Source organism: Mustela nivalis (assembly GCF_964662115.1).
Source record: "Mustela nivalis genome assembly, chromosome: 12".
Classification (NCBI taxonomy): Eukaryota; Metazoa; Chordata; class Mammalia; order Carnivora; family Mustelidae; genus Mustela; species Mustela nivalis.
This window is the reverse complement of record NC_139031.1, coordinates 87,532,619-87,557,055: the sequence shown is the minus strand read 5'-3', so window position 1 is coordinate 87,557,055 and position 24,437 is coordinate 87,532,619. Positions and strand designations below refer to the sequence as shown.

General features: G+C 45.1%; 1 protein-coding gene across 3 annotated transcripts in view; it reads left to right on the top strand.

Annotated features, from left to right (window-relative positions):
- LAMB4 (laminin subunit beta 4) overlaps positions 1 to 24,437 on the top strand; it is a 98,027-nt gene that overhangs the window by 9,909 nt on the left and 63,681 nt on the right. For all 3 annotated transcript variants that reach the window (XM_082691973.1, XM_082691974.1, XM_082691975.1), the window contains exons 4-13: positions 3,076 to 3,233; positions 6,408 to 6,543; positions 9,039 to 9,112; positions 10,228 to 10,416; positions 11,377 to 11,440; positions 11,609 to 11,823; positions 12,887 to 13,007; positions 14,668 to 14,856; positions 20,691 to 20,870; positions 23,209 to 23,318. In XM_082691973.1, coding sequence (XP_082548099.1) covers positions 3,076 to 3,233; positions 6,408 to 6,543; positions 9,039 to 9,112; positions 10,228 to 10,416; positions 11,377 to 11,440; positions 11,609 to 11,823; positions 12,887 to 13,007; positions 14,668 to 14,856; positions 20,691 to 20,870; positions 23,209 to 23,318 — 1,436 coding nt within the window. The remainder of the gene's footprint in view (positions 1 to 3,075; positions 3,234 to 6,407; positions 6,544 to 9,038; positions 9,113 to 10,227; positions 10,417 to 11,376; positions 11,441 to 11,608; positions 11,824 to 12,886; positions 13,008 to 14,667; positions 14,857 to 20,690; positions 20,871 to 23,208; positions 23,319 to 24,437) is intronic.

The following is a 24,437-nucleotide window of genomic DNA, read 5'->3' as shown; positions in this document are numbered from 1 at the left end:
TTGACCAGGTTTTAGGAACTAGAAAAAAGTACAGAACTTACCTAACACACATTCTTTGTAAATTTTCTTACCCAAAGTAAGTAATCTGTGTGTGTATATTTACAGCCTTTAAACTCCAACATGAGCTCTAAAGTATATGAAAACATCCCACGTGTTTAAGAAAATGAGAACAACATACAAAATGAGAGATATATAATAACTGTTATTTCTACAAAATGATGCTTTATGGAGCTGTGTATTTTCTTTAAATGACCAGGTCTCCTCAAAGTTTATATTTAACCAGACCCTATCTTCAAAATGCGTGTTGTTTTGAGGAATGCATTGATTCTCTAAAGACATAAGGATCTTTATTCTCTGAATCAATTCCAACCTGTTGCTAATGGGATAATCTGGCAGTTGAAAATTTCAACTCAGGAAGGGTATTGCTAAGGCTCTCTCTGTTCGGGCATGAAGCTTGAACTGCTTATGCTGCTAGCTACTTTTTGCCAAGTATTTGAGGCCGGAAATTCATATTCGCATTTAGACTATTACAAGAATAATAGTTCAATTTCCCTAAGTCCTGGGATACTTTTATTTCTGAAAAGTACACATCTGATCAAAACAAGTTAGGCCAAGTCAAGTTATAAAAACATGTTAAACCTCTAAGGCAGCAGTTCCAATAAAAGAATTCAGGACGGAACTTGTCTAGAAGAATAAATCCCTGGAAGGGAAGTCTTAGCTAATCCACACATAGCAGCATTAGCAGAGATTTTTAAATCTGACCTTGTCTTTAAAAGCCTCTGTCTTTGGGAGTCCAAACTTCTGATTGGTAATTTATCCTACAGATAAAAGGAGATCTGGGTTTGGATTATTGGGTGAATAAAAGGAAAAAAAAATCCATGTTAACCAACCTGGGATCATTTATTATACAATGAAACAAAAGTATGCAATGGTGCTAACTTTTTGCACGTATCTATCTTCAAGAAGGAGAAAGCACTGTTGTGTCTTTGCTTTGGAATCAGAGTAATCTTTGCAATGTAGGTGAAGACAGAAAATGCCTTGTCCAAAGGGGGATCTGGTAACCTGCATGGAAGGAGACATTATGTGTCATATTCTTAGCTATAGAACTGTGATCTGTGTATTAATGTCTGATAATAATCACAAAATGACCAGATGAAAAGAATAGTTTATATGGGAAATGTGGACCTAAGAGAAAGAAAACACTACTTTTCAATAGCTTCTATTTTCGGTGGAAAAGAAACCCCTGCAATGGATTTTGCAATGCAAAAACAAGACCATAAAAAAATTCTTATTGTTTTACAGTTGAGAAAGCTGGAGAGAAACCAAGCTTATTGCACAGTATGGGAATGATTTTCCATTTTATGCCCATTCCTCTCCTGTCTGCTGGAATCAGGGCTTGACATAAATCTCTGTGTCTCAAGGGAAAAGTATAGAAGAGCAGTTAGAATAGGCCGTGTATGTGCATATTATTGTAGAGTGTACAGTTTACTTGATTTACCGTCCAGAGGCTGATGGGGTGATCTTGAAGGGGCAGAGGATTCTGTGGGCTTTTGTACTTTTTATTTTGAGATTATTACCGGTTCTCATGCAGTTGTATGAAATAATAGAGAGAGAGCCTTATGCCTTTCACCTAGTTTCCCACAATGGTAACCCCCCCATCCCACCCCCCCACTCCCCCCCATGAAGAAATTGACAATGAAATTTACAGTGTTATAGTCAGGTGACCTTATTCAGATTGTATCAGTTTTACCCCCACTCATGTGTGTGTATTAAATTCTGTGCAGTTTTATTTGCATGACGATCACTGAAGATTCTGAACAGCTCCATTACCCTCAAGGAGCCCTAGTATGACCCTTTTCTGTCCACACCCTCCTCCCTACCTCCCTAATCCCTGATAACCACAAATCTGTTCTCCCTCTCTATAATTCTGTCTTTCAAGAAAGGGAGCCGTGCAGTGCATAACCTTTTAATTGGTTTTTTTCATTCAGTGTAATTTGCAAAATTTTCATTTTGATGAGGTCCAATTTATCGATTTTTCCTTGGACAGATTGTGCTCTTGTTGTCAATCCTAAAAATCTTCACCTAGTTCTAAATCTCAAAGACTTTCTCCCATGTGTTATAGTTTTATAGCTTTACAGTTTTATATGCTACACTGAAGTCCAGGCCCATTTTATGTTAATATTTGTATAAGGTGCAAGGTATTGGTTACGGTTCATTTCCTTACCTGTGGGTGTCCCGTTCGTTCCTCCAGCCCCGTTTATTGAAAGGCTAGCCTTCCTCCTTTGAACTGCCTTGGTGCCTCAAAAATCAGTTGGGCATTTTTGCGTGGGTCTGGAACTCCATCTCTCACAATATCCCAAAGGGGCATGATTTGTTCCATGGTGAGTCCAAACCCAGCAATCCAGGTTATAAAGGGGGTCAGTTGAGTTTACCTGTTATAAGAGAAAGTTGTTTTAAGAGAAAGTTGTTTTCCAAGGATTTCTTAAATTCTCTGATTGACTTTGTACAGGTTGGAACAATAAGAGGCTAGATTAAGATCTTCCTTCCTGGTGTCTATGCACATTATTATCATAATATCACATTATTATCATAATGTGCATAACTAGAAATTATAAAATTTCTAGTACGTACAGGCTGTCTCAAGGTAGGTTTCCTCCATGCAGAGCCTGAGACAGGGATTTATGTGTCAGTGATTTAGTGAGGGAAGACTCTGAGGAGTAAGAGTGAGGAGGTGGGAGCAGGACATAGTTCCAGCGGGAGTGGGGCTTCAACCTCCTCCATGAAAAGTTCTGAGCACAAACCGCACCACGGAGTTGCCCCCAGCCGGAGCTAGTGGTGCCAGCCTTATGGATTGTGTCCATCGGTCACTGGCTACGGGCTGGCCCAGGTGGAGTCATGAACACAGATGGTAAACCTGGCAGGCTAAGAGATTTCCATTAGGCCAAGGGCACAACAGCATCAATTTTTATTTTAAAAATAAATAGGACTCTTAACTTTCCAACTTAACCAGTTGCTTCTTTAAGCCCTTTGCTACCCTTAGACTGCCTTGTATGCAACGTGTCTGTTGTGTTCAAGGGTTGTTCAGTTACACGAAAGCCCACGATGAATGCAAAAGGGGCTCCTGTCACCCCACCACCGGTGATCTCCTGGTGGGTCGCAGTGCACAGCTCACGGCTTCTTCTACCTGCGGACTGGACGGAGCCCAGAAATACTGCATCCTCAGCTACCTCGAGGTGGGTGGGTCCTGGTTTATTTGTGAGGATATTATTCTGTTGATGACATGGATTTTTCCAAGTGTATCAGGGATGGGAGCAGCCCGGCAACATGAAAGAAGGACACATCACCCTTTCCTGGACATCAGAGGCACAGGCGAAACGATTCCAAGTCCAGGAGCCCTGGACTGATCAGGAAATAGGGAAGATCTGCTTCTTCTCTTTCTTTTTACCTTTGGGATTAGACAGAAAAGGCTCCTTGGTTCAGTATTTGAAGGCAATTACGATACAATGTACTGTTCTTCATAGCTGCATTAGTGACTCCTGGAGAGTAAATTTAGTTGACAGATCAGTGAAGAGCAAAGATTCCTCAGAGTCTCAAGGCCATTAGGCTGAATGTGAGTTCTCATTGTCCTGTCTCAGGGATGGGGGTGGTTGTAAGGACATCAAATTGATGGTATGCCAGCCTTGCAATGCAACTTGGAAATTGTCTTGTCTAAAGGCCAAAAGATTCCAATATGAACATATTTTCATGCCTTTTTTGCCCCTCAAAGACAAGTTTTATAAAAGGACCAGCTGCTTCATGGTCGTTTCCTTCTCCATGCTCTGGAAGGAGTTCGAGCATCCAAGGTCATCTGAGTATCCTACCTGCCGAGTAGCCTGGGGCCATCACGTCAACCCTCTATTTAAGATGATGTGCAGGAAGGAAGTTGGACATAAGCCTAATGTTAGTGGCCCAGGCTTTTCCATGTATTGTTCATTGAAAGCAACTCCTGGAGGTCTCTGGGAAATGCTTTGTATTCTAATTGGTTTCTAGTAAAAGAGGATGATTATAAATAAGTGGAGACAATACCTGAGTGCTTAGCGCTGTTCTAAGTTTGGGAGGGACATGTGTCAGAAAGCAGAGTCTCTACATGTGCAAGGAAATGACACAATAGAAGTTTTGTTCAACTCTAGGCCAGGTGGGATGGATGGCCCTTCCAGTGACTTCACTAATTCCAGGCCCTCTGGCCAAAGAAGTGGTTCTCAACTCTAGTATTAGAAACGCTCCATCTCTGACATCACCCATCTTGTTCTCCAACCACTGGCATTTTGCTGACTGTTGCCATAGCCAACTCATGACATACTCTGAAAATAATTAGGTTGTGGTACTCCTATCTTTCAAAGTCACACCACCAAAAGTAGAAGTAAATCAGACTTCAAGGTTTCTTTTGTCTCAAGAATGCCAGACATCTTAAAATCTTAGAGCTGGGAAAAAAAATCTCAGGATGTCTTCAGGTCGACCAAGTGTTCTGGATAGGGCTACAAAGATGACCTTCTTAAACATTTGTGCAAGACAGAAGGTGGTTCTTATCCCCGTCAATTATCTAACAAATTATTACCAAGCAAAACATTTTTCTTGTAAGCTTCAAGTCAACATTGACCCACAGTGTTACCCAGGTTGGGACTCCCCCTTTTGGTTAACTGCAACTAAGCAGCCCATGTAGCCAGTCCATCAAAGACTAGGTTTCTAAAAATATTTACAGAATAAGCTCCCAAATTAAACATTTTCCCCCAGTTATTTCTGTAGTATTATTGGAAATCTTTTGAAGTCTTGATATCTTTTGATGGAATCATAGGGTTTCTGCTGCTCTTTCAGAACTGGTCTGGGGCAAGATCCCCCATATGCAGAGTAGGTCTCATTTCCATTGCTCCTTAATTTCCAAAAGGCATTTAGGTGTTTCTTGTAAGTATAAGGCTTGTAATGGTCAGTTATTCTAAAGAGATTATATGGCTCTCTTGAAAGGCTGGTTTACTTTGACAGATGTTAGCTAAAATAGTCATCAAAATCACCATGCATTTGGTCAACAAGTTTTATTGAGCATCTCCTATGTGCCAGACACTGTTCTGGGTAAGGAGGATACAACCTTATATAAAACAAAGTCCTTGCCTTCATTCAACTTAAATTCTAATGATGGAGACAGACAATAATCCAACAACTATCTAATCAGTATCAAGTAATGATAAGGGCTTGGGAAATATCACAAAGCAGAGGAAGAAACAAACAGCGGCAGAGGCCCTAAGGGTAGGGAGATGGTGGTATTTTAGGCAGACATCTCTCTGAGATGAGGGCAGTTAAACAGAGCCCCCAAAGAAGGGAAGGAGCGAGAGATGCGACTATTTGAGAGCTGGAGAAGAGGGGAGCCGAGAGCAGCTTGTGTCAAGACTGGAGGGCAGTTAAGTTCCTGGTGAACTCAAGGAAGATCAAGGAGAGAGTGTAGGTAGAGTTGAGCGAATCTAGGGACAACTTGATTTTTTTTTTTTTAAAGATTTTATTTATTTATTTGAAAGACGGAGATCACAAGTAGGCAGAGAGGCAGGCAGAGAGAGAGAGAGAGGGAAGCAGGCTTCCTGCGGAGCAGGGAGCCCGATGTGGGGCTCGATCCCAGAACCCCGAGATCATGACCCGAGCCAAAGGCAGCAGCCCAAACCGCTGAGCCACCCAGGCGCCCCGGGACAACTTGATTTTTAAATGTGGCTAATAGATGCATTAAATTGGGCAAACTCGAAGGCCAGTATTGACTGTTGTAATCTTTGGAAGTCCATCCCAAGTTAAGGAGTTCCAGTTCACTAGTAAGACCTTCTAGTCTGCAAGACAAGGGGACAGGCCTCCCTATTACAAGTTCAGTGAGAGTCTTTTACAAAATCCACATGATTTTACAAAACCCATGATGTAGAGGTTTTGGTGACCGCAAGTTTTTCTGCCAAAAACCATGTCTGAGAGAGAAAGGAGCATGGTTGCTGAAAACCTGGTGGCCAAGTGTTCCATTAATTTCTTGCCACATAGTCTTTTTCTAACTAAAGAAAGTAATCCGTACTCAAAGACGGTATCCTATTTCTCTATAGTTTAACGTAACCTCCAGGTCATCCACCTCTTCTGTAGGACAAAAATTAGCAAATTTTTGTGGAACTACGAATTTACATTTTTACCTCAAATATATCAATCTATAAAATTTCTGGGTCATATTTTTATTGCATCGGTCATTGTTGTTAAGTACCTATTGATGGAAACATTGATGTCTTGTTATTTCCTTTGCTCTTTATTTTTAGTCATATTGAAAGACAAATATAGCAAGTACAGCTTGTTTTTAAATTCAGATCAACAATAAGTCATTATGACTCTTTATTTGTGATCTAAATGATGGTCTTTTCCAGGGGGAGCAAAAATGTTTCATCTGCGACTCGAGATTTCCGTACGACCCCTACTCCCCCTCCCTCAGCCACACCATTGAGAACGTAATTACCAGTTTTGAACCGGAGACAGGAAGGAAATGGTGGCAATCTGAGAACGGTACGACGGAGTTCCTTTGCAGCTTTTCATTTCTCTATATTTTTAATAAGATGTCTTTTGCGCTCTATGATCAGAACAATTTCACAGCCAGGAGCCCTGTTGGAATGGAACCGTCTCTACGGAGAGTGGAAGACCGCATGACCGTGTGTAAGAACAGACGGGATTTTCATTTCAGGAAAAGGTTATTTTCCTCCAGAGAACTCAATGTATTTTAAGCATCTAAGTCCGAGTGCTTCACTCTTTCCATGTGCGGGAAGAAATTACCTGTGCATCCTTTTGTTCCTTGTGGAAAAACAAAACAGAACAAAACAGGACACTTGCAAGGTGCTGGTAAATGCAGGCTAATATAAAACACGCTGGTGTACGTGGAATTAAGGTTGCCCCGGGGGGAAATCTGAGAGTTAGCACCACGTACTTTTTCCTTCTGCAGCACATGCAGGGAGAGAGAAAAAGAACATTTCATTTCTTGCTGGGAGCCAAATATTTTCATATAAAAGTTGAATTGAAAGGATAGTTGGTACTAACTGAAGGTCTTTCCTTTCCTGGATCGGTGCCCTTCCAGGTTCGTGAACGATTGTGGTAGTTAGGCTTCTGTCGGCCCTCACTGTCCCCACTTCTGAGGTGCCCCGATCAGGACTGGACAGGGATTCCTCACGTCCCACCCAGCCTTGGGCCTTACGTGCTGGAGTGGATGTAGGCCGGCTCCCTCATGCCTGGCTCCTCTTTAACCCATCTGGGACCCTCAGCCCACAAATAATTCCACTTGCCACATCTCTATACGTTGTACAGGGGCCACAGTCCCCCATCCTCTTCCGACGCCCAAGCATATTTCTCACAGTGGATCTTAGGCCGTTGGGGATCATGGGAATAATCATACTGTGTAGGATGATAATATATAGGGCAAACATAATATGGGGCTCTTATTCTATACCGTCCATCGGGCAAGCAGGGGATTGGTGTCTACTAAAATGCCAGCTCATTTGGGATCCCAGTTACTCATCTCTAGCTGAGCTCTCCTTAGTGCATGGGCTGGCTTTGCCACAGCCGCCTGCCTTCACTGATGCCATTTTTGCTGAACAGCTGTTTTTTTTTGTTTGTTTGTTTGTTTTTTTTATTCTTGAGAGAGAGAGAGAGAGAGAGCGTGCGCACAAGCAGGGCGTTGAGAAGCAGAGGGAGAAGCAGACTTCCGCTGAGCAGGGAGCCTGATGTGGGTCTCGATCTCAGGACTCTGGGACTGTGAGCTGAGCCGAAGGCAGATGCTCAACAGACGGAGCCACCCAGGCATCCTGCTTAACAGCTGTTTTAAACCACGTGTCCAGCATCTGTCCGCATCTCCTCATGGAGGGAGCGCCCCTCTGACGAGGTTTGCATAGAACAAGTGTTTTCAGCCAAGAACTTGGAGAGGGGAAAGGAGATCTCCTTTCTAGAAAGGGTGAGGCGCCCTTGACCCAGAGCCAGGAATGGGGCTGCCCTTTGAGCAGCAAGCCCTCCTGCGTCATTCACCCCCAAAGAGAATGGACTCCCGTTCTCTACAGCCCAGTTACTGCTCTCTGGGCTCTGTTGTTCTGTCCTGGAGCCCCTCGCCACATGTGCTCCAGGGCACTTAGGACACGGCTGACAGGAAGGGAGATGTGCTCACAGTGTAAAACCACTCCAGATTTCTAAGACTTCATTTGGAAAAAAAAATGAAGCATTGTTAATAGTTAACAGAGAGCATTATTAATTTTTTCAAAAATGTTGACCGCATGTTGAAATGAGGCTGCTTTTGATATATTGGGTGCAATCCATTAAAATTAGTTTCACCTGCTTATTTGTACTTTTTGACGTGTGGCTGCGAGAAGATCTTAAATGACACGTGTGACTTCGTGTGACTTCTATTCCCACAGGCTAGGGCTGCTCTGGAGCAATCAGGGCTTCTGTTAGGTCCAGAGTGGGGCTGGTCCTCCACGTCCAGGCTGCAGGTCCAGGGCCGCTGACTCTCTCAGGGCAGAGTCCCGGCCGGGCTACCTCTCTTCCTCGGTCCCGGGGGAGCCGCAGAGCCTTGCTCCAAGGGGAACAGGTCAGCTCTGTTCTGGGCTCAGTGACAATGAAACTAGACCAAGGGATTGTTAAGCAGCTGCTGAAAGAATAAGGGGTGTCGGTTTTACCCGGCTCTGGCTTGCTCGCTCCCAGTTACGCACACATGAGTTCAAGGACATGCGTTCCCACCTTCCACCTATGGGGACCGTCCGGGAAGTCCCTTGCACGACTGTAATCCTGCCACTATAACATGAATGTGGCGCACGGTCCTGGCAAACCCTATGTTGCTCTCAAATAGACCTTCTCCTGTGCATGGAGTGTTATGGGAAATCATTGGAGGAGACTGGGAAAGAGTCTGGATCCCCAGCTATGTGATTTCAATGGGTTTTACTAGGGGCAAGCCACAGGGGGGATTAATGTGATTAATAGGGGTCTCTCGAAATCACTCATTTTCTTCTTTCTGGATTTTTCTTTAGGTGTTGATCATGTCAGCATCAGATTGGACCTAGAGGCATTATTTCAGTTCAGCCACCTCATTCTGACCTTCAAGGTACAGATGTGTGGGCTTGCTGCCCCCTCTATCTACCTATCAGATGTGGTCTTGCCTGGGACTGCACTTCCTTGCTTCCTGGCAGAGCACAGAGGGCTTTGTAAATCTCTACTGAAGCTTTGTCATTTGGGTTTTGGTTCCTGAGCAGAAAACAGAACAAAAAGAACAACAACAAAAAAAAAAAAACAGAACAACAACAACCACAAAAACCCAAAACCCCACTGTTCATTAGTTAATCACTTAGATGGTCAACAGAAGAAAGAAAGAGAGAAATCTTACAAGATAGAGCAGAAAGGAAAACTCCAAGCCCTGGGGTGATAGGGACTGCAAGAAATGGAAAAATATATTTAAGGAGAAAAAGGCAGGAAGTGGAGATTATTTAAGGAAATCCAGAAAGGTTGTGATAAAAGAGGCAGAAAAATGAAAGGGTCTTTACGAAGGATAGTTAGATGCCAGAGAAATCCTGGGCTGTAGTTATTCCCAAATCATTCATCAAAATTCTAATTCTGTCATCTGGCCAGAAGCAGAATAAAGGTAATAAAAAATGAAAATAAATTAAAAATGAAATTTTAAAAAGCCCTGCCAGTGTCTGCCCTCAAAGGGCTCAAAGTCCAACCAAGGATACGAACATACATAGAGATTTAAAATCATAATACAAAAATGGTGAGTGCGGGAACTGACTGTGTTCAGAATGCTGGTGGGATCCTTGAGGAGATGAACTCTGCACTTAGGAATCAGAATCAGCCTCCTGGTAGGTGTTGGAGGGGTTTGCCGAGAAAAGTGTTCTCGTCAAAGAAAACCACATGTAAATAAATCGCTGTAAAGTATCAATCACATTGGCTTTTTAAAAATTGACAGGCTCTCCTGTCTTCAATGAATAATTCACACAGCCCATACACATCTTTTAAATGGAACCAGATTCGAGGCCAAGTATATGCTCATGAAAGCTTACTCCTGATTGGAAAGAGATTTCTGAATGTTTATTGTATGATAGATTTTCAAAGATACAAATAAAGTTTTAAAAACAGAGACTAGGAAATCTAAAAGTTTGATCTGAAGTGGGTAACGAAATCTGACTTTGTGAAGCATTACGAATTTACCTCATGTTTTCCTAGACTTTTCGGCCTGCTGCGATGTTAGTTGAACGTTCCGCAGACTATGGACACACCTGGAAAGTACTCAAATATTTTGCGAAAGACTGTGCTGCTTCCTTTCCCAGTATCTCTTCGGGCCAGGCCCAGGCAGTGGGAGACCTTGTTTGTGACTCTAAATATTCGGATATCGAACCTTCCACTGGTGGCGAGGTAGCCTTTCCTTTCTTGGATTTCTCTGGTAGAAATGAAACCTTTTTTAGCTCCTGTGGTTCATTTAAATGAAAACAACTTAGGTAGTGTTTACTGAAATAGAACTCAAACAACTTAGGTAGTGTTTACTGAAATAGAACTTTTTAAGAATGAAGGTGTCTAAATTGAACTCAGATAAAGAACAATTACCTTATAGGAAATAACTCTGCACAGGGCATCTGGGTGCTCAGTTGGTTGAGCTCTGACTTTTGATCTCAGCTCAGGTCTTGATCTCAGGGTCATGAGTTCAAGCCCCTTGTCTACTTAAGAAAGGAAAGGAAAATAATTCTGCAAGAGGGCCCAGCTGAGGGTGAGTGAGGACTGAGACCCAGGCTGGGCACCAGGGCACAGGGCCCACAGAGGAAGGAGCCTCTGTTTTTAACCCTTTGCTATAGGCTGGTGGCCGCCCTGGTTAAGTTGTGTTCTCTCCATGTTCTGCCAACCAGCACCCAGCTGGAGCCTTCCAGGAGCTTCCTCTGAGCAAAGCTGGTGCCTGGCAGAGAGTCAGGGTGGGAGTGGTGTTGGGCTCTATTATTTTATCAGTTAGAATGAAAGAACTGGTAACAGAGGACAGACTCTAGAATTCCCACCTGATCCAGAGGGATGATGACCTACTGAACTATGACCCCATCCCTCCACCCCAACCCTGGGCAGGAGCCATGAGCGCTTCTGGATCCTTCATGGACCACGTGGGCATAAAGAGCCATAAAGAGCCAGAATGACTGTTTAAGATCTTTCCCTCATTTCTATTATTGGGACTTGTATTCATGTGAGAACCCAAATTACAATCTGTATTTTAGAGGCAGTGGGAGAGGCAATGGCTCAGCCCTTTTGCAAGGTCAGGATCTCTTCTTTGAGAGTATATTTAATAAGGCTGTTTTGGATAAAATGCGTATACATTTACCTGTATTTGTTTTACAGGTCGTTTTAAAAGTTCTGGATCCCAGCTTTGAAATTGCAAACCCTTACAGCCCCTACATCCAGGGTATGACTCGCTCTCTCTGTTCGCACCAGCTCCTTTTCTAGAATTCCGGGTGCGGCGTATTCCTCGTCACTGTGGGTCCATAGTTCATGAAGGGGCTGTCATTCCGGGAGGGGCCCTTGACCTGAGGCCACCTAAGTGTGCTTTGCTTTGCTGTTTTCCATTTTCTAGACCTCGTGACATTAACAAATCTGAGGATAAACTTCACCAAACTCCATACCCTGGGGGACACTTTGCTCGGAAGGAGGGAGAATGAGTCCCTGGAGAACTACTACTACGCTCTGTATAAGATGGTGGTGCAGGGCAGCTGTTTTTGCAACGGTCATGCCAGCGAGTGTGGCCCGGCGCAGAAGGTGCGGGGAGACGTGTTCAGCCCTCCCGGGATGGTGAGTTCCTGAGCCATCCCAGAGGGCACCCCGGCCGCTCTTACCTTCCCTTCACTGTGCTGCGGCTGGATGTAGATGAGACTCTCTCTGGGGGGTCCACCATCGGAGTGACAGCTCTGCGTGGGCGCAGGTGTCCTTCAGCCTGGCCTGCTGCACCAGCTGGGCAGGGGGGCGGGGGGCGGGGAGAGGGGGTGGACTTTGTTTCTCTGGCCAGAGGTTCTTCTAGATTCTCCTACAGATGAATTAATGAGGAGCATTTACCATGTATGATCTCAGGGGAGCCCCATTTTGCTCCCTTTTTGTTTTATTTGGTTTTGGAGGGTCCCACAGAAGTGCCTGTGGGGGGGGGGTCTCTTGTGTGAGAGAGCCTCTGCTCCATGCCAGGGTCTTTGACTAAAATCTGTCACTGCAGAAACGGCCCCTCCAAGTAACATTCTTGCTCCGGGAATAACTGTTCCTAGCCCTGATCTCTCCTGTGCTTGGGACGAGTCTCCAAAGAGGGATGTAGTAGGAGAATTGTGTTTTTATGCTGAGTCCCAAGGGTGTGTCCGCGAAGTAACTGTAAACTGTTAGCCACGATCACAGAAGGCGGGATGCTTCCTTGTCAGCCACCTCATATTTCACTAGAAATAGAACTTGTCTCTTTGAACTTGGACATACACGGACTTTTGTGGAAAAGCCAAGAGAATCACACCTATTTCTCCAGCTTCTTTCTGTTTTCTAATTCTCTCTTTTCCCTTATGCTCCTCAGCCACCTTGTGCACACACGCACGTGCGCACACACAGACACACACACACACTCCCCATCCTGTCTCTCCTGGTGCGTGGTCTGCCATATGTTGCGTTAAAAGTAGAACTCAGGAATGCCAAAAAATATATTGCATTTCTTAAACTTATTCCAAAATTTAAGAGCTGGTTGAACAAGTAACAAAGGCTAGTCCCGGTTGGTGCTGTCACCAGGAAGGGACCCTAAGTCCCACAGAGGCGCCTGGCCTGCTAGTTCCCTTTCCATGTGACAGACCCCAGCAACCTTCCAGCAAAGCCCGCTTGCCACACCACACAGGTTCACAGTCGCTGCGTCTGTCAGCACAATACAGACGGCCCGAACTGCGAGAGGTGCAGGGACTTCTTCCACGACGCCCCGTGGAGGCCGGGAGCAGGCCACCAGGACAGCACGTGCAGAGGTACACGGGGAATGTTCTCAGCCTGGACCCAGGGTGCTCTGCGCTGCCCAAAGGCCAGTTTAGTCCATGTCAGTGGGGCTGCGGGCGGCAGGGGTGAGGGACTGTCCTCCCGGCTCCGGCTGTGGGATATCCTAATGTCTCCCATGACCTCGCAGAGAAGGATAGCGACTTCTCAAGCCTTCACACCAAACGTGAGCAGTAATTTACACCCTGAAACCATATGCATGTCATGTGGAGGTCATGTGGTCACTTTCCGGAGGAAGGGCAGAGCCATGGACCGGTTGTGTCATTGGGGACAGGGCTGGGCCAGGAGCTGGCAAGGCTGGGTTTGGTATGGAGATCCCTACCCTTTTCCTGAATGATCATACATTCCATGAACTGGATCTTTTTTTTTTTTTTTTTTTAAGATTTTCTTTATTTATTTGACACAGAGAGCACAAGCAGGGGGAGAAACAGGCAGAGGGAGAAGGAGAAGCAGACTCCTCTGTGAGCAGGGAGCCAACCTGGGACTCGATCCCAGGACCCTGGGATCATGACCTGAGCTGAAGGCAAATGCTTAATCACTGAGCCACCCAGGCGCCCCCCTCCCACACTGTCCCGTGAACTGGATCTTAAGCACATATGTCAGGTGGGATGAGAACAAGGACCAAGTCTGACAGGCTGTTGTATTTTTTTGTGAAATATTTAGGCTAGTAAGTTAGAGGGGTTTCTTGTAATGTGTTTGCTGCCTCTGAATTTTGATGAACTTCCATACAAATTTGTTACTTGGTTTCCTTTCCCAGACTGGTAGAGGTGGGGGGGGGGTGTAAGGAAGGTGCTGGAAGGTGACATTATCCTCTCTTGATAATGTGCCATCCGGGAGAGTCACAGTGAGCCACACCCAGCAAAATGGAGCCTGAGATTTTGCTATTTACAGGGAATCCCCAGCAAGGCATACAGCACAGACTCTACCACCAAGACAAAGTCCTTTCCCACTGGTGCTCCGGTTGAGCCCCAGATGGGATGAGAATGACCCACAGCCGCCCTTCGCGCTCTCCTGCTGCCCGCAGAGGTGGAGAAGCAGGCGGGGGCCCAACTCTGACATCTTACCTGAGGGTCCCTGGACCCGCAGAAGATGTGAAATAAAAATTCAAGTTTACAAAGCCTGAGTCAGTAAAAGTGTTCTTTACTGGAAAACAAAAAAATTGCATTCTAGGCCTTCTGGATCACCTAAATGATTGACTTTTGTTTATTTGATATTAAAAGAAAAGCAAATATTAAACGTAGGGAGCCCATTTTACAGAGAGCACCAGGAAGATCCTTTGAAGGCCCCTGTTTTCGATTGTGTGTACTGGGGATGCCCGAGTGGCTCTGCCCATTCAGGGTCTGCCTTGGGCTCAGGTCTTGATTCCAGGGTCCTGCGATGGAGCCCCCTGTCAGGCTCCCCACGCAGCAGCAGGTCTGTCTCCCTCTGTGAATTCTTTTTCTCTCACTTGCTCTCAAATAAATAAAAATCTTTAAAAAAAACAAAAAACCCGTGCCTACTTGGTGTGTCTCTAAACAGAGGGGAAGTGGCAGGAGATGGAGGATGGAGGGCACACGGCTGCGGTGATTGGCGCCGACGCAGTCCCCGGTGTCCCCCAGACCTTGGGCAATCTCTCATAACCCCCTCCCTCCTCAGCTTGTCACTGCAACAGCCACGCGGACCGCTGTCACTTCGACATGATGGCGTATGTGAGGAGCGGCGGCCGCAGCGGGGGCGTGTGCGAAGACTGCCGCCACAACACCGAGGGGCAGCACTGTGACCGCTGCAGACCCCTCTTCTACAGGGACCCACTCAAGGCCATGTCTGATCCGTACGCCTGCATCCGTGAGTCCCCGGCCTTGGGCCCGTCTCTCCCGCGTGTGTGAGCAAAGGCTGACGGAGAGGCCTCCCTCCCAAGCTCCTCGCTCAGTTTTGCAGCATCCCCAAAGTGCCTGATTTAGGGGCCGGGGGGCTTGCAAAAGCACCGCAGCTCTAAGAACCTTTGTTCTCAGCACGGTTTGGGCTGGATGATCCAGGTCCGTGCTGGCAGCCCCGCGGCAGTGGCCGGCACTGGTGAAAGAGGAAACCAGCCTGGGTTGAGCCGGGAGGGGGAACGTGGTTTTAGAGGATGCTGTGGACACCTGCATGTCCTGGAGGTCAGTGGGGGTCGGGGGAGTGGTTAAACCACAAGGACTCGACTTAACCCTGGCCAGCTGGCTCAACTTAGGATGATTTAACTTGGCCATGTTGCCAAAGCAACAGGCATTCTGTAGAAACTTACTTCGGATTTCGAGCTTGGGTCTGTCCCCAGGCTGGCCATAAGGGGCTGGCCGTCGCTCCCATGCTGTGGGGGGCGGTGGTGGGCAGCTCCCAGGCAGCACAGCTGGGCAGGAGGGAAACAACCAATAATCCACCCACAGCCATCTGTACACACACAACCATTCCGTTTTCACTTTCGGCGCAGTATTCTGTAAATTACACAAGACGTTCAACGCTTTATTATACAACAGGCTGTGCGTTGCATGATTTTGCCCAACTGTCAGGCAGTGTAAGTGTTGTCAGCACTGCCAAGGCAGGCTAGACTCAGCTGTGATGTTTGGTAGGTTAGATGTATTAAATGTATTTTCGACTTCAGAAATTTTTGCCTTATGATGGGTTTATCAGAGCCCTGCCTTAAGTCGAGGAAGATCTGTAGTGAAATTGGCTGCAACATTAGTCTGGCCGTAGACCATTCAATTTTGCTGATAAGATGCATAAAGTAACATGACCTTTCTCCTCCTCCTCCTCCTCCTCCCTTCATCCTTCATCCTTCTTCCCTCCACTTCTCCTTCCTCCTTCCTTCCTCCTCCTCCTTCCTCTTTCTTCCTTCTTCCTCCGTCTTTGTTCCTCTTCGTTCTACCTTCTCCTTCCTTCCTTCTTCTTCCTTCCTCCTCCTCCTCCTCCTCCTCCTTCTTCTTTTTCTTCTCCTTCTTCTTCTCCTTCATTTACTTTAGAGAGAGAGAAAGAGGGAGCCAAAGCAGGAGAGGGAGAGAGTCTTCAGCAGCCTCCATGCTGAGCATGGTGCCTGATGCTGGGCTCCATCTCACGACCCTGAGATCGTGACCTGAGCTGAAACCAAGAGTCAGTGGCTTAACGGACTGAGCTGCCCAGGCACCCCACCTTGCTTCTTTTTTTTTAATCTTAAAAAATCTTTCATTTTGTCTTAAATCTCCACTTTTAAAAATGGAATATCTTATGCATATACAAATAATAGAGAATAGTATAATAAGCCCACAAGCAGCTGTGTCCAAACATGCCTTACCTTTCATCTGCAAGACCTTGATGAACACACCAATGCTGCTCTGGCCCCACGTGTATACCTGCCCCATTTGCTACTTTCGTGCAGATACACTCACGTATTTGGCAATTATCATTACAGTGCTGGTGTTTCTATTTTTGCGTGTCCTTGTGTACAAACAATATATGTTGGCATGTCTTCAGACTTCAGGTAAATGGTATCACGCTGTATGTATCCATGATTATTTTGTTCAACATTATATTTTGGAGATTCATCCATATCACATAGCCCTCAGTCTCCAGTTTCAATATCTGTGTGTCATATCTGCATAGAGCTCTTTCTTCCATAAATATGACTAAATCTATTTGGCCATTTTTCTTTTGATGTTTCAAAAAACACTCTTATATATGTGGCCCTGTGCACATGCACAAAACCTGTCCCTAAGAGCCATACCGAGAAGGGAATTACTGGACTAGGGTATGAAATTCTTTAAGTCAGTTATATGATAACATCATTATTCCGTAAGTGGGGGTACCAGTTAACACCCACACCAGCCATGTGTGAGTATTATTGCTCTGCATCCTGGCCAGCCCTGGGTTTTGTCCCACTCCAATTTTTGCTAACAAAAAGCTGTCCCATCATTATTTTCATTTAACGTCCCTGCAGGAACGAGACTGGAGCAAGACAAGCCAAGCACTTAGGTCTCAAAGCGTCAGGGAGAACTCTCTGTCTCTCTCTGAGTGACGTAAGCACAGGGTTGACATGTGCCATTTGCACTAACGTGGTAGTGAGCGCCTCGTTGAGTCGCTTGTCTCGCTCCAGTCCCAGCACTGCTGTCTGTCGAATACCGCATGGATAAGTGCTCCAACTTGATTTCCAATATCAAGAGCCAGTTCCTGGGTCTGAGGTTTTACTCTACTCACAGACTGACAAGGAGCTGGTTACTGTTTTGTGGATGCTGGTGGAAGACATGAAATTTCAAGGGGGAGGGTAAAGGACTTCATGACACAGCAAGCAACAAGATGCTTGTATGGGTGTGTGTTCCCCTGTCCCCAGACCCTGAGTCCCATGGGGCCATTCAAAGGATGGCAGGTGGATCCGCGTACCTAATGAGTTTATGCCCCAGCCAAGGAACACTAAGCTTCGGGGATTCATGGCTTTTATCGCAAGGGGAAGCATGCCTGTCCTTTGTCCAAGGGAAGAAGTTACCTCATCCCTCAAGGTAGCTTGCTGAAAACACAACCTTGAGAAATGGCCCAGGGGGAAGAGCAGTCAGGACCTCGCATTGTTGGCACACTCAGCAAAAAATGTTCGTATGTCCAGGGCCCAGGGAAGGTCGCCTCTCCCAAGACCCAGAAATCCTCTCTCTTAGGCAGTATCATCGATATTTTGTTATTTTGGGGGGAAGGATTTGCTATAAAACCACAACTTCAGACTTTGTATCATCATGATATATAAAATGAAGTCATATACAAAAGTAATTCAAAACTACCTGAATATATACAACACCCTAGATTTCAGGCTTTAAATCCTCACAGTGTAGAAAAAGCATAAATGAAGGTTTTGTTCAGATTACTTAGTGGAGAAGTTGGGGGATGGGGTACCTGGGTGATGGACATTAAGGAGGGCATGTGATGTGATGAGCAGTGGGTGTTACAGAAGACTGATGAGTCACAAGCTATACCCCTGAAACCAATAATATAGTATATGTTAATTAATTGAATTTAAATTTTAAAATGATGACTTAGTAGGTACCTGACTGCATAACATTTTCCCTTACGTGACCTGTTTAAAATTGATACAAAGACGTGAATTCTTAGAAAAAATTTCTTTAAATGTCCTACATTTTTTTACCAAAACCTGTAATTCACTCCCCACTGTCTTACACACGTGCATGCACGCATCCTCCTCCACACGTATTTTATTGTTTTAAACCCTATTCATTTGTAAAAGAAGAAGAAATTGCTATCTTAGGTGGAATCAGGGGAAAATATAATGTTTTGAAACAGATAATCTAGGGACCTGGAAAGAGATTAGAAGTAACTAAGCCAGAGAGTCACATTCACCAAAGTCTTGTTCCTTAAAAACCACTTCATGTTGGGACGCTTGGGGGCTCAGTGGGTTAAGCGTCTGCTTTCAGCTCAGGTCATGATCCCAGGGTCCTGAATTCAAACCCCCCACCCCAGGTCAGGCTCTCTGCTCAGCGGGGAGTCTGCTTCTCCCTCTGCCCCTCCCCCTGCTTGTGCTCTCTCTCAGTTGCTCTTGCTCACTCTCAAATAAATAAATTCTTAAAAAAAAACCAACTTAGAATTAATGATGTCGCTTCTGAAGGAAACTAAGAAAACTAGTACCCAGATATGAGATTAAGAAGTAGTTCTTTATAAACAAGGAGGTTTTTTTTTTTAAAGAAAGACAAATGAGGAGCTTATAAAAACAGCCTTCATGAGACCCCCCACTTTCCCTAAGTACATGTTTATGTGTGGGGGAGTATGAGTGTACAAATGGCATTTATTAAGACTGGCCAGCATTCTCATATAAATTTTCTCCAAATTGTCCTTGTTTGAGCCTAAATATTTATATGATCAGACTCTAGGCCTAAGATTGGCTAAATTTAAGTCTTCTGTGATTAAAACACAGTCAAATGTGATACAGGAAAAAACACAAAGATTTGGTCGATTCAACCACTGACGATGTGAGTTTGCTGGAGTTAAGCTGTATGATGCCGAGAAATTTTACTGGACTTCTATCCTAAAGGACATGACAGGGGCACCTGGGTGGCTCAGTGGGTTAAAGCCTCTGCCTTCAGCTCAGGTCATGGTCTCAGGGTCCTGGGATCGAGCCCCACATCGGGCTCTCTGCTCAGCCAGGAGCCTGCTTCCTCCTCTCTCTCTCTCTGCCTGCCTCTCTGCCTCCTTGTGATCTCTCTGTCAAATAAATAAATAAAATATTTAAAAAAAAAAATAAAGGACATGACACAGGGTTATTTCTGTGTAAAGTTACTACCTCCTCACCCACATCCTTTCCCCAAAGGATACTTCTGTACCTAATTACATTATATTCTGGAGCTCAATACTGACCCTTTGGAGTGGCTCCCAAGTAAAGCTGACCTCTTTCCTTTGGGCTACTTCTAAAATGCATCCGGCTTATCCCTTCCTTTCTAGAAGCAAATGTATTTAATTAAAAGAAAATTCTGGTTTTCCCAAACTAAACAGAACTGAATGCTGTTTTTCCATAATAAGATTTCATTACCAGCCACCATCCAATAACAGTTGAAAATTGAAAGAGTCTGTCAGGCAATGACATGTTCCAGCCTCTCCTGGACGCTACCCCTAAAAATGAGGGGCCACTGCTCTACTGGGCAGCTCTAACTGCCAGAGAGCTCTTCCTTATACTCAAGTCAAACTCTGCCTTTTATTACTTCCCTCTGGAATTATTCATACTCTCAGTATCCCTTTTCATAGCATACTCCCTCCTGTAGTCTTTCAGGTTCCTGCTGAACAGAAAAGAGGGTAGGGGTGGGGTGGTTCTTTTGTTTGCTCCTTGGCTGTAGGTGACTATCTCATTTTGCAGAATCTTTTCGTCCTAGCTTCTGCCCTGCCAGCAGATTTCCAAAAAGAAAACAGTGATATAAACCCTTCTTGCTATTCTCGCCCTTTCTTTCTTGAAGGTGCTCCCAAAAGGATGAATTAAAGAGAATGAGAGCATTTATCTTTATTATTCGGTGATGGGGAAGGACAGACTTACTTTCTTAGCCAGATTTCAGAGATTGGGTAGACAGTTTATGTAATGTTTTTTCTCTTACTTCTCACAACCCTGGATGATATATATGCGTGTCTGTGTATCTGTATTTGCATATTTGTGTATATAGATCTATATTTGTGTATTACATTATAGCGTCCCATGCTTACTTGCCTCTGGACTTCATGCTCACCGTTGGAGTCTTATTGTCTTCTTTTAATCTTTCTTTCATTGAGGTGAAACTGACATGATATAAAATTAACCATTTTAAAATGTACAACAGGGCACAAAGTTTTATGATCATCATCTCTAGCTAGCTCCAAAACCTTTACATCACCCCCCAAAGTAATCAATGTACTCTTCACATCCAGTTTTCATAATATCAGTCTTCCTCTGATCCTCTTACTTGAGAATCACTTAAAAGCCGTTAAAAAAAAATTATATATATATATATATACACACACACACATTTGTTCAGCATTTTCCAAAGCCTGAAATCTGGGAGACATATCTGAATAGCCCTCACCCACTAGTCTAGTTGTTTAAACGTATTTAATTATTTAAACAAAATAAAATAGTTGTAACATGAGTAAAATGCTATGTTTATATCTCAGGTTTCCCACAATTTGCAATTAACTAAGAGACTGCGTGTCTGTGTCCCCAGCCTGTGAATGTGACCCGGACGGGACCTTATCGGGTGGCATGTGTGTGAGTCAGTCTGATCCTGCTTTGCGGACTGTGGCCGGCCAGTGCTTGTGCAAAGAGAACGTGGAAGGAGCCAAGTGTGACCGGTGCAAGCCCAACCACCACGGGCTGAACGCGACCGACCCCATGGGCTGTCAGCGTAAGTCAGCAGCAACAGTCTAACAGCCGGATGCGTTTTAAAGCTTGGGGCTGTCTCTGTCAACCCTAAAATTTGGTCATTGTAAACACTGAAGGTATTGCCTGCCTCTGGGTTTTCTAAAGCGATGCAACCCCCCCCCCCCCAAAAAAAACCCAAAAATACCCTCCCACAGATTTTGGTAGATTGATTTTTCTCTTGGTGGTGAGCTGAGGTTATCATAAGGGACCAGCAGGGGGCGCTCGCATTACCCCACTGGGGCCAAACATGGGAAAATGCCAAGAAATTCAGAGCCAAGTTGTGAGACCTTTAGAAAAATAGTCTGACTTGGACTCTCTTATACAGATTCATTAAATTACATTATGTATTTGTGCATATATTGATAGCTTCTTAAGCAATCTTCAAGTGGTGGTTTCTTTTCTTTTTCCTTTTTTTAAAATTACTTCTCCCCTTTCGTCTCATACCCCTCCTGGACTTGGTCCTTTATTCTCTGGCAAAGAAAAAAAGAGCTAAGAGAGAGGTTGCAGGGAAACAAGAAGAACCTCAGAGTTTTCTGGGGCCAAATGGAAGACCCTTGGCCCTGGGATCACAGAAATTTAGAGCTGCCTGAGGTCTCCTAAAACTGCAGATTCCCCCGGGAATCCTGGGGAAATAATTTCCCTTTGGTCACAGCATCATGTTCTGTATTTTTGCCCATTTGAGGAACTGTAGATTATTTACATGTTTAGAGAGCAACATGCAGAAACCTACCTTCTGGAGTTGAATGGCAACATTAAATTCCAAGAGAGTGAATTATATAGTCAAGCCAATTCCCATCACACCTGAGTGTTTCCCTGGTTCAATATTGACCTGATGCCCTCCCAGAATAGGACAAATATTGTGTGCTTTTTTTTTTCTTTTGTAACAGCTTCAGTGAGCTATAATTCACATACCATACAATCCACTCTTTGAAATACAATTCGTGATTTCTAGCTTATTCAGAGTTGTATAGCTACCACCAGAGTCAATTTCAGAACTTTTGCATTACCGCCGAAAGAAACCCTATACGCTACATCTGGCTATCTACCCAAAAGCTTGGAGAGATGTGTGCGCTTATGTTCTTAGCAGCATTGTTCACAATAGCCAAAAAGTAGACACGATCCAAGTGTCCATCCATGGATGAGTGGGCAAACATAGTGTGGCATATACGTACAACAGAATATTCATGAGCCTTTAAAAGGGAGTCTGATACGTGCAGCAGCATGGATGAACCTTGGAGAGGTTAGGCTCAGTGAAATAAACCAGTCCCAAAAGGTCAGCTACTGTATGATCAGTCCACTTCCACGAGGTACCTAGGGCAGCTAAGTCCATAGAAACACAAAGTAGTGGTTGCCAAGGGCTTGGGGGAGGGAAGAAGGGGTGGAGATGGTATTTCATGGGCATCGAGTTCTGGAGATCGGATGCACAACAGTGGGGGTGTATTTAAAAATTTTAGATGAAATGTATTTTGCCATAAGAAAAGAAAAGAAGCCCTTGACTAACTACCACCCCCCCCTCCTCCTTTCCCCCAGCCCTGGGAAACCTGTCTCTGTAGATTTGCCCAGTGTGGGCATTTCATTTAGTGCAAATGAAATGATCCAATATGCGGTCCTTTGTGGCCAGCTTCTTTCACTTAGCATCATGTTTTCAAGGTTCGTCCACGTTGCAGTGTGTGTCCATGTTTCATTCCTTTTTATGGCGGAGCAATATTCCGTTGTGTGGAGAGTCCACATATGACCTATTCATTCAGCATCATCTGATGGACATTTGGGTTGTTTCCACAAACAGTGGTTTTTTCCGGCTGGGGAAATGTATATCTTGCTCTAGTAGCAAATTTCTTAGCCTTTACAACATAGGCAGGACTCAAGGATGCCTCTGCGTGGCAGAGACAGAGGAGAGAGACAATTAAAAGAGAAGGTAACTAGGCAGTAAGAAGAGAGGGAAGAGAAAGACATTAGATGCAACAGCCACAGAAGGAGCCACGGTAACGACCAGGACCCTCAGAAACCCTTGCCTGCCTCAAGCAATCTGACCCCACCCCCAGCATCACTAGGGTTACTGTGCCACCTGGCCCTGCTCGCACAACTTCTTTTCCTTTGTCTCCTAAGTGTCGTCCTGCAAAACCGCACGGGGTTCTCTGCAAACATCTGGCCCTGGCTTTCCTATGTGGGGGTGCACGCACCACAGTGATCGTGCAACAAGACGATACACTAGGCAGGCTGGCTGTTCTCTTCTTGGGGCCATGCACTAGGCTCACTGTGAGCTCTTCAGGACAAGAATGGGGTCACAAAAACGAGAATAATTGTGTTTGCCATGCTTTCAGCCTGTGACTGTAACCCCTTTGGGAGTCTTCCCCTCTCAGCCTGCGATGTGGACACGGGGCAGTGCTTATGCCAGACGTTTGCCACAGGACCACACTGTGAAGAATGCACCGTATGTATTTGCCTAGGATTTCCCTTGTATGTTTCCCTTGTATGTTCCCTTGTATGTATGGGATTTCTACTGCCATTGCCCAGAAGAGACCTGGTCTTGTTAATTGCTTTCTTTATCCTGATGTATTTCAGACTTCCCTGGGAAGAGTTGTTTAAGCTACAGAAACCAGCAAATAGTAGAGTTTTCTATAATTCTTCCCGAGAGAGCCAGTTGTTAAACACTCACCGGTACACCAACTTTTACCACCCAGGCACCGATGCTAGAAGTGTTATGCACTGTTCTTCTGAAAGCGCCAAGCAGGATAGATTGTGACAATTGATCTGCTCCCTTCTCTCGGCCCGCCAGATCATGGAGCCTTTTCTTCTGTCTCTCGCATACAGTTCCCTTTACCACCCCTACCCACTCCTTGCCTAAAAATATTTTGGACGAGCTTGTTTCAAAAAAAATAAAAACCCCAAACCACAGGTTTACATGGGCTGGAGATTCCTGTGGGAAACAAACTCCTGGATTTTTCACAGACTCCTCTAAACATATGAGCACATATGTCTAAAGTTAGTAAAAGAAAACCTTTTTTACGCCATAAGAAATGTGTCATGCAGTTAGGGAGTTCAAATCCAACTCGTCCCTTTGTTCTCCAATCTTGGCAGCCCACCATGACATTTTAGAAAGAAAAAAAAGTTTAACCTAATAAAAGAACAGTGACCTTGATGTGTCTGAAGAAATGCAGCTGATAAATAAGAAACATATGCCTATTACAACATAGTTTTGTGCTAATATTTTAAGTCATTTTACTGACAACCTAGGAGGATGGGGCACAGGAGGTGGGGAAAGAAATCCAGGAAGCACGTGCGAAGCAGGAACTCTCTAAGACAGGGCAGGTGACCTAGAAATTATGAACCAAGGTGGGCCAGGCCAACTGCGTGGCCATGTGGGGACAAGACAGAGAAGGAAACAGGAAAATAACTGGGCAGGTCCACCCCACGGAGGCTTATCCATGGTGGCTGAGCCCACGCCTCCAGCAGGGGCCCCCTTCCTCCTGTGTCCGGTGGTGCCCAGGCCCCCTGACCTGCGCCAGGCCCCCTCTCCCCTCACCTGCTCCCCATCCCCCGATCCCCATCC